The sequence below is a fragment of the Neoarius graeffei genome, chromosome 1, assembly GCF_027579695.1.
Source record: "Neoarius graeffei isolate fNeoGra1 chromosome 1, fNeoGra1.pri, whole genome shotgun sequence".
Lineage (NCBI taxonomy): Eukaryota > Metazoa > Chordata > Actinopteri > Siluriformes > Ariidae > Neoarius > Neoarius graeffei.
The window spans coordinates 63,629,663-63,639,513 of record NC_083569.1 but is presented as its reverse complement, the minus strand read 5'-3'; the positions used below and the strand labels follow the sequence as shown (position 1 = coordinate 63,639,513).

General features: G+C 38.0%; 1 protein-coding gene across 1 annotated transcript in view; it reads right to left on the bottom strand.

Annotated features, from left to right (window-relative positions):
- Positions 1-991: 991 nt before the first annotated feature.
- The window catches only part of znf638 (zinc finger protein 638), a 63,608-nt gene continuing 54,748 nt past the window's right edge, over positions 992-9,851 (bottom strand). Inside the window, exons 20-26 of the mRNA XM_060919467.1 lie at positions 9,682-9,747; positions 8,630-9,604; positions 8,223-8,523; positions 7,696-8,058; positions 7,456-7,578; positions 4,342-4,463; positions 992-1,368 (exon numbers count right to left, since the gene is read on the bottom strand). Coding sequence (XP_060775450.1) covers positions 1,288-1,368; positions 4,342-4,463; positions 7,456-7,578; positions 7,696-8,058; positions 8,223-8,523; positions 8,630-9,604; positions 9,682-9,747 — 2,031 coding nt within the window. The 3' untranslated portion in view covers positions 992-1,287. The remainder of the gene's footprint in view (positions 1,369-4,341; positions 4,464-7,455; positions 7,579-7,695; positions 8,059-8,222; positions 8,524-8,629; positions 9,605-9,681; positions 9,748-9,851) is intronic.

Genomic DNA, 9,851 nt, shown 5'->3' with positions numbered 1-9,851 from the left:
CATATCGAGGTACCACCTCAAAATGATTGGATACTGACACGTCAATCAGACTGAAGCCCGCGACTAGCCCGGCCCTTGTGTGTGTGTGAGAGCGAGCAGAGTGTCACACAGAGCGCAGGATTCTCTCAGTGCGCTCCTTCCAAACAACGGGGATTTACACGAAAACGGAAGGAGATATTCACAAAATTCTTTCACAGTGAGCGCCACAAGGCTCTCCTGAACACACGGATGTAATTTTTTTTGTCTGTAGTGTAAAAAATGAGGTCACTAGAGCGAGTTAAAAACGAGTGACTTTTCTGCCACGTTTATAATGGGAGTCTATGGGGCTGCGCTCTCGTTACTTTCAGGCTTCTTATTCAAAAACAGTAAATCCTATCGCTCAGGTAGACACATTGTGTGAATCAGGACAAGTGTGGCGACTACTTTTGAGAAAATTGTGTGTGGAGTGAAAATTGGGGCTGAAAACACAGTTTAAATGAGAAAGCTTGAGCTATTTTTCCAAGCTCTCTACACTCTAACTTAACGAGCTCCACTGGTGTGTAACGCAATAGACACCCATTATAAAGCCGGACTTTCTCAGGCTTTATGAGGGGGTGGAGACGCGGGGGGTGGGAGTGTTTCTTTTCAAAATATGGCTTGCGGGAACCGTTATTCCAAAATCTTGTACTGCACCTTTAATGTAGAACTTTTTTTCTAGATCTATTTTTTTCCATTGTCCCGGGATTGTCCCAGATATGATAATTTTGTGTCCCGATGACATTTTTTATGGTCCCCGGGACATCGGGACACCGTTAGTTTCGAGCGCTGCTGTCTGGAGGTTTTTTTTCTTCATGTGGTCATTATGCTGTTCATAAACAGGATAGACTGATGCTACCATTTTATGCAATTTGAATAAAAACACTTGAAAACAAGATGTATTTATTTTATCTGGCTCTTAAAGATAAAATGTATGTCTCAAGCAAGCCAATTAAATATAGACAAAACATACTGGTTCGGTAGTTAAAAGTTTTTAATGCATCATGGTACATTATATTGTTTTTAATTTTGGTAAATGTTTAAAATAAAACAAACATGTTTGCTTCAGTATACACAGTGTGAATTAAGTGAAATAATGAATAAAACATGCATTTACTAAAATGCTTTTTTTTTGTGTAACGTCTAAACGAATTACTTCCCAGTTTGAACCTAAACATTCAGCAAACAAAAACAAATCTATAATTGACAACAAAACATTGGACCCATTTACCAGAATTAGCACAAAGTAAAACATATAACCAACTGATCCATTTAATCAGACGAATTGTTAGCGGATGGTGTCTGAGCTGAGCCACTCTGAGTCTGCTGAGCCTTGAGCTTCTCATAGTATTTCTGCAAGAGGAAAACAGCAAAAGCAGAATTACTTTCCTGAATGTAAATAACAGCAGTAATTATGAGCCCAATGTCTGGGAACACCAATTTTCTAACAGATACATATACAGATATAGTTATTAACTATAACTATATATAAATTATAGCAAAACCGGAGTGGTCAACATTGCTCAGAAGAAAACCCTAGCAGGCCATAAAAGTGACAGATGGTTCCATACTAACAATATAAATAAAATTTGTACTGACAAACATTTAAGTGCAAACTTGCATTCAATTATAAGCAACCAGCTGAATGAGGGATGGGCATTTCCAGTAAAAATACTAATCGATATTCACTGGGAACTATCTGACCAACATGCTACAAATGAAGAAATAAATTGAGCCCCCTCCAAAACGCATGCATGGAGTGAGGGAGCATGAATGAGTGAGCAACTTACTACCAGGCACCAGTAAAAACAAAGAAATGTATATTTTAGAAAAGATGATCATAACATTTTAAAAATGACTATTTGACCATTCAAATATCATAACCCATCACTACTTTATATAAATGTTACATAAAATATTAAAAAAAAAAAAAAAAAAAAAAAAAAAGTCCAGTCAGAATGACAATGACATGAAAAGAAAATCAAGTAGTAACCAATATTTTATTTAGTGTTTTTTTTTTTTGGGATGGGGGGCACAAAATACTCCATCTTTCCTTTATATTGGCTTGCAAGATTAGGATTCATGAATTGACAGTGCCGCATTCACCTAGAAAATGTTAGCACAAAGCAAAAATAACCGTCTATCATGTCTGTCTCGTGTGTGTGCGCGCGCGCGTGTTGCATATTGCCACAGGAAGTGCTCAAAAACATACTATAGCTAAACTACAGATATCGATCTCTCTTCAATATAAATACGGACTAAGATTTGCTCAGGGTACCATTATACATGGATAATTTTAATTAATGTGACACACAAGCATATTTTATATATATCATTATATACATATATGGTTACATTATGCATATTTCCAGAAGCTGAGTTGCAGAAAGCTGCAGTTTGTTTTACTTCAGATCTGAAAAGTCTCTTTCTGACCCACTAAGGCATACATTTTCATGTCACATTTGGCCAAGTGATAATTTGTTGTAAATATAAAAGCCACTATATTACAGAAAATCACTGTTCTTTATGAAATACGGGATTTAATATGCAGATATTTTTACAGGTGCTGCTAGTTGAACCATCAGTCATGAAAACCTCATCTGTATATTTATAACCCAAATGTCACTTTTTTTTTTTTAAATTGTAGCTTTTCAAAATGAAGCAGCAATAAACTAAAATTTAGCAGCATTTCAGTAAAATGTATGTTTCATTTACATGAGCAAGTGCATTAAAAGCAATGGAATGCAAGTTCGCTGGACAGCGTTCGTCTCTTGATGTACAAAAAGTACACAAATGCAGCAAAACAATATTTCCGTAACATTTGTGTCATGTCCGTCCACTTTTTGTTTCAGATTTTTTTTTTATTTTGGATTTACTTCATTAATATTTGTACTTAAGGACAACTAAATACAGTAGGTACAAGTTTATTACTAATATTGTAATGGTGGTGACGTATTTGACATGTGTAATGGAATAATCATCCATTGTCACGTCCGTCTACCAATTTGTACAATTTCAATTACTTTCAATGTCCTTTATAGTTCAGTTGAAGATTTTCAAATTATTAGTCAAATACAGCGCCTGTTCATAAAACGTCAATATTCTCGAACTATGGATTACATGTATTATGCAAATAGAATACTGAATTTGCTTTCTGCCAGTTTATAGTGATGGTGTTATTGTAGGTAAAAATTAAACAGAAAATATCATCTAAAGGAATTGTGTTAATGGTAAATTACAAAATGATATATCTAGTATCTTATTTCCATGCATATGAGAGAGAACATGTGGTAATTTTACTATCTGATGGTTTAGTCAATTAATCTGTCACGTCTGTCCACCAATTTTAGGTATACTATTTATCTCTAATAAATATTTTTGTTACAGAATGTGACTAAAGTCTAAATTATGGGAAAAATAGAGGGGAAACGACAAAGCAGCTGAAAAGAAAGCAAGGTGGAGAATGAACATAAAAACTGCCAACAATGAACAATATCAAAGTATTAAAAGAAAAGACAGCAAGGAAACAAAAAGAACATCAAAAGCAACTTACAAAATCACAGTTTGAGCAACGGAGAGAGAGACACAGGATGCGGCAACAAAAAACATAGAAACAACTAACTAAATGAATGAAGAAAATCTTTAAAATATAAAAAAAAAAGTCTTCAAACCAATGTAGATGGCTTCCCTAAATAGTTTGTTATTATCCAATGACATCATAGCACAGAGCTCAATTTCATTCTAAATATACTGTAAGCACCTTAATATAAAATGTACAAAGTTTTTCGTTGCAGTCTTTTTGAACTGTATGTGTGCTGATTTCTTTGATGAATTTATTGAAAAAAGTCTTTCTACAGATATGACTGTATTCCAGTGTAAATGGTCTAGCTATTTCTCACATTGCTATACATCTTTCACATGCATATTGCAATTTATACTAATTCCATTTAAGTATATATCTATCTATTTTGTCACATCTGTCCACCAACAAAATATAGATCATATGTGCTAAAATCAGACATTTTCCAAAATGTCGAGCTCATGCGGTCTTGAAATTTATTGTGTTTTGGAGAACATTAAACAATATTTTAAACATAGTTTAATGCATCCAAGTTGACTTTCATTTTCTTGTAAAACTGGCCATCAAATTGGTACCCAAAGCAAATTTTAGCCGATACAGACAGGACTGTCAAAACATCAGAGGAACAAATTGTGATGCTCATGGTATTCCTGAAATGAGCACATTACTGCCTGAGAAAAGTTGGTTTTTAAAAACAGTGCACTTCACCAGTTGGAAAAGAACTAGAACCCATTGTAATGGTTTACCTGCACATTTTCGTAATGCCGTAAACTGCTGCAGTGAGTTTTCTTTGCAGTCTCCTCATTTCCATAAAACAAAGAGCAGAGTTTACAGAAGAAGCCAGTCTTGGGCACCACAAAGTCCACACCTGTACATACAAATGCACAATATTCAAAACCTATTCAAGTAATCTATGGCAGGGGGAACAGGGGTGTGACCAGTCCGAAACAAATTCTGTTGCCTGACTTTTCTACAATTACTGTCTTTTCTCATCTTGACTATGGCATTTCCCTTCCATTATCAAGCATTTTTTCAATAAGGATGGGCAGTATTTTGTCAGTTTCTGACGCGCAAGACAAAACCCAAATTAAATCAACACAAGTACCAGGCATTTTAACTCCCACTATTTCAGGTGTCCAAACAGGAGTAATAACTTTGTCGAGAATGACTGTGGCAAGAACATTATTTATTCACTGTTTGGTGACTTCTGCTTGCCAAAACTTACATTTTTTTTAATTCCCTTTGAGCTCGACAATCAGCAAATGTTTGAAAGCCTGGTCTTTACGTAATGTACCAAAGTCAATGCAAGAACCAACTTATAATCCATATTCTATTAACTCTATGCATTAATGAAGTGACCCATATATACTCCTTTAATCTCAATGTTTAATGCAGTACTATGTTTATAAGCTGTTATTACATGGCTTTATTGAGTATCTGATTCTGATTGGTCAATTATGGCATTCTATGATCTTAATTCTGTTGAGAGTTGCTACATATAATAGACTGTCCCTATGGACCACATCATTACAGGAAGAAATTAAGTAATTTTTAAAAATCGATTTTTAAATCAAGAGTCAATTTTTTTTTATTTATTTGATAAGTAGCTATGTAATAAAGTAGGATAAGTGTACAGCGAACCTGTCATTACTATGAAATAAACCCCTTCAGGGTGATTCAAGACTTCATGTTGGGCTCCTGCATCAACCAGTCAGGGTTTATTACCCAATAAACAAATTTGAAGAAAGTATTTGTGCATTTCAACGTTTATCTTTTGATCATGAGCTATATTTTGTTAGCCTTCTTATTTAGAGATATGAAACCAGAACAATTTCAGTCCATTTCCAAGGCATAGCTTTTTTTGGGGGGTGGGGGGTACTGATAGCTAACAAGGCGCATAGCACCAAGTTGGCTATAAGCCATGTATGACGAGACTGAGTGGAATAACTTATTCTATCCACATTCACTGGATTTTGACAAACAGCATTTTTTGCAAATTCAATAAATTAAAATCTTTGTACAAAACGTCCAAAAAATTTCTGCTTAGAATGTAAACAAACCGGCGGAATGACAGGAGCAACTTGTGAAAAATGCTATAACAATTCTTGAAAAATATAAGATATGTTGTGACCATCAAATACTTTTACTCCATATTTTGTGGGTTTTTTTGGGTGGTTGGGGTTTGTTTTCGAGGAGAGTTTTTATTTTGTCCTCGGTTGGTTCAGCAACACGCTCCACCATTTTGTTTTTCTCTACTCATGGTATATGAGCTGATAGCCTAGTAGTAGAGTAGCCAATCAGAGCGTGCGATTGCTCATATCCAGTGAATGTGGATAGAATGTGCGCGCATGCACACCAATATAGTGGGAATCTCCATATGAACATGGTGCTCTTAACTACTTTTTTCTTATACAATTCCCTGTCAAGTCTTCAGTATAGTGTCTTGCAAAAGTATTCCTCCCCCTTCGTGTTTGTCCTGTTTTGTGTGCAGAGGTATTCACCCCCTCAAAGTCAATATTTTGTAGAGCCACCTTTTGCTGCAATTACAGCTGCAAGTCTCTTGAGGTATGTCTCTATTAGCTTAGCACATCTAGCCACTGGGATTTTTGCCCATTCCTCAAAGCAAAACTGCTCCAACTCCTTCAAGTTAGATGGGTTGCATTGGTGTACAGCAATCTTTAATTTATGCCACAGATTTTCAATTGGATTGAGGTCTGGGCTTTGATGAGGCCATTCCAAGACATTTAAATGTTTTCCTTTAAAGCACTCCAGTGTAGCTTTAGCAGTACGTTTCGGGTCATTGTCCTGCTGGAACATGAACCTTCATCCCAGTCTCAAACCTCTGGCTGACTTAAACATGGTTTTTCCTCCAGAATTGCCCTGTATTTAGTGCCCTCCATCTTTCCTTCAGTCCTGACCAGTTTTCCTGTCCCTGCAGATGAAAAACATCCCCACAGCATGATGCTGCCGCCACCATGCTTCACTGGAGAAATGGTGTTCTCAGAATCATCTTCCATGTGTTTAGGGAGTCTACTACATGCTGTTGGGAAAACGACAAATGTGTTTTCTTACTTTTTTCAGGCCAGTCTTCCATAAAAGCCCCACTCTGTGGAGTGTACGGCTTAAAGTGGTCCTATGGACACATACTCCCATCCCTGCTGTGGATCTTTGCAGTTACTTCAGTGTTATCTTTGATGCATCTCTGATTAATGCCCTCCTTGCCCAGTCAGAGTTTTGGTGGGCGGCCTTCGCTTGTCAGGTTTGTAGTGGTGCCATATTCTTTCCATTTTGCTATAATGGATTTTATGGCGCTCTGTAGGATATTCAAAGTTTGGGATTTTTTTTTTTAATAACCCAACCCTGATCCATACTTCTCCACAACTTGATCTCTGACCTGTTTGGAGGCGCCTTGGTTTTCATGTTGCTTGCTTAGTAGTGTTGCAGAGTCAGGGTCCTTCCAGAACAGGTTGATTCATACAGACATGTGACAGATCATGTGACACTGATTGCACACAGGTGGATCTTAATCAACTAATTATGTGACTTATGAAGTGAACTGGTTGGAGCAGCTCTCATTTAGGGGTTTCATACAAAAGGGGGTGAATACCTAGGCACACTCCAGATTATTATTATTTTTTTTATTAATATCTTATCGTTTGTGCCACAATTTAAAACAAAAAAATTTTGCACCTTTAAAGTGGTAGGCATGTTGTATAAATCAAATGATACCAACCCTCCAAAACTCCATTTTAATTCCAGCTCATAATGCAACAAAACAGGACAAACACAAAGGGGGATGAATACTTTTGCAAGATACTGTACACATCATATCTGCACAATTTGTGTTTGCAGTGTCTTACCAATAGGGTTATTTGGGCTAAAGGGAGGAAGAGTGAAAGTGTCAGTTGTGGAGGGCTCTGAGCAAGGCTTCTTAGGTTCTGGCTCCTGATTTAGCTCATCCTCACGCCTCCGTTTAGATTCCTCTGTGAAATAGAGGAAAATTGGGGGGGTGGTTAGATCTCTGTGAGAAAGACTGGTGTTAACATTTCGCACCAACTTTAAGCAGGAAGACTAAGCAAAAGGAAATACATCTCAAATACCCTTTATTGCTGCTCTTTTTTCAGCTGTAGCTCCAGCAGCAGTACTCTCCTTAACTGTGACTTCATCTTCCTGTTTGATATTAGGCTTCTCTTCCTCCGTTCTAGCAATCTCGGTGATTGGTGAGGCTGAAGTTACCTCTGCTTTCAAATTTTCTTCTTCTGGTCTATCTTCTGGTCTATCTTCTGGTTTATCTTCTGGTTTATCTTCTGGTTTATCTTCTGGTTTGATGGTTATGTCTACTGGATTTGTGACTGAGGGCGGCATATTTTCAGCAGGAGCTGGTTCTTCCCCTGGGGTGTTCTCAGGGAGTTCTTCTGCCTGGTTACTAGACTTCCCCTTCTTCCCTCGGGTAGACTTCCTCACTACAGACAAAATCAGAAAGAATATGGAGAGATTAACTACCAGCTCATACATATACTGGCAAAACAATATATCTGATATCATTTTCATCAACTAATTAAGCTGCCGGATATTGTAATGCTTTGAAAACCAATAAATGGATATTAGATGTCGAGTAAGCACTGACCTGGTGCCTGCCGAGCTCTCCTCTTAGCCCTTCCACTCCTCCTGGTGACAGGTTTCTCCTCCTCCACCTTCTCTTCAAGCGACTGCTCTTTCTTTTCCTCCTCTTCCTCACCCACTTCATCCACAGTCACAAAATTCATTCTGCGTAGTTCTATATCGCAGGCATCCTCCTCTAGGAGAGATGATTCCATAGGCACCGCAGGCTGAACTGCTGTATCAGCTTCACAGCTGGAGGGATTGATTTTCGCATGCTCGCTCTCATCCATTTCCTCATCATTTGCCTCATCCAGCGTAACAAGAGTCTGTAGAAAGCAAAAAATATATATATATCATAAGCATTTAAATCATGTCACACTGATGATCCCAAACCAACTAAAACAAGAGTATGATCAGTACAAAAATACTGACCTCAGGGTTAAAAGAGCCTGTATCATCCTCATCTTCCTCCTCAACAATTTCATCAAGTGTGACCAGGCCCTGAAGTGCTTTCTCCAGCTGTTCCTTCTCCAGCTGTTCCTCCTCCAGCTGTTCCTCCTCCAGCTGTTCCTCCTCCAGCTGTTCCTCCTCCAGCTGTTCCTCCTCAGCTTCATCACTTCCCACCTCATCGACAGTTAATAGTGTTTCAGGATTCTCACCAGCCTGGCGTTTCAGAAGCTCTTCTTCATCAAAATCTCCATCTTCACCACCCACCTCATCGAGGGTTACCAAAGCAAGTTTCTTGTTCTTCCTCTCTTGTTGCACAGTGTCTGACTTCTCAGACTGGTGCGCTGCTGGTGACTCAAGTTCCGGTAGCTCAGAGACTTGAAGGGAATCATCTTTTAATGCAAGGGCAGATGAATTTAACTGATTGGGATCATGCAAGTTAGAGACTCCTTTATCTGATGTCGCTTCATTAATGATTGAGGCCTCTTCAGAATCTGTCTGAGCAATGCACTCCTTGCCTTGTTCCTCAGATTCTAATGGTTCTGGTGTTAATGTATCTTCCTTTTCTTTTTCACCAAATACAGTTTGATGAACTGCCTCTTGGAGGACATCAGTAGTAACTGCAACTCCTTCCAGCTTTTCTGCTTCTTTCCCCTCTGTGACTGGCACAGAGTTATTAGGTTCATCTTCCATCATGTCTGTAACTTCCTGATCCTCTGCTTCAGTGTCTGCAGAAGGTCTGGCCTTAGGTGTAGCTAAAGATGGTGGCTTCTTAAACTTTTCCGAACCTTCAGCAGCACTGGATTTCTTTACAGGTGTTGTCATGGGGGATTTAGGGTCATCCTCCGACGTTTTTAATTTAGTGTGTTCCTCTGCTTCATCTCCAACCTCATCCACAGTTACAAATTCATCCAAGTTGAAGGGAAAAGGTTCCTCCAAAGCTTGCTTTGCTCCTTTTGGCTTAAAATAATTATATTTATTTAAAAAAAAAGTACCAAAAGATAAAACGTCATAGGCATTCAGATATTCAAACTCACCTTTTCAGTTTTCTTTGTCTTTGTATCACTCCTTGAGGAACGTGTACTTCTGGTGCTACTACGGGTCTATGCAGAAACAAATGAACAAAAGTTCCAACATGTTACTCTAAAAATACTCTGACTTTTAATGGTGGTCACCATTTAGGGATCTCTTCATTTTTTTTTTCCCC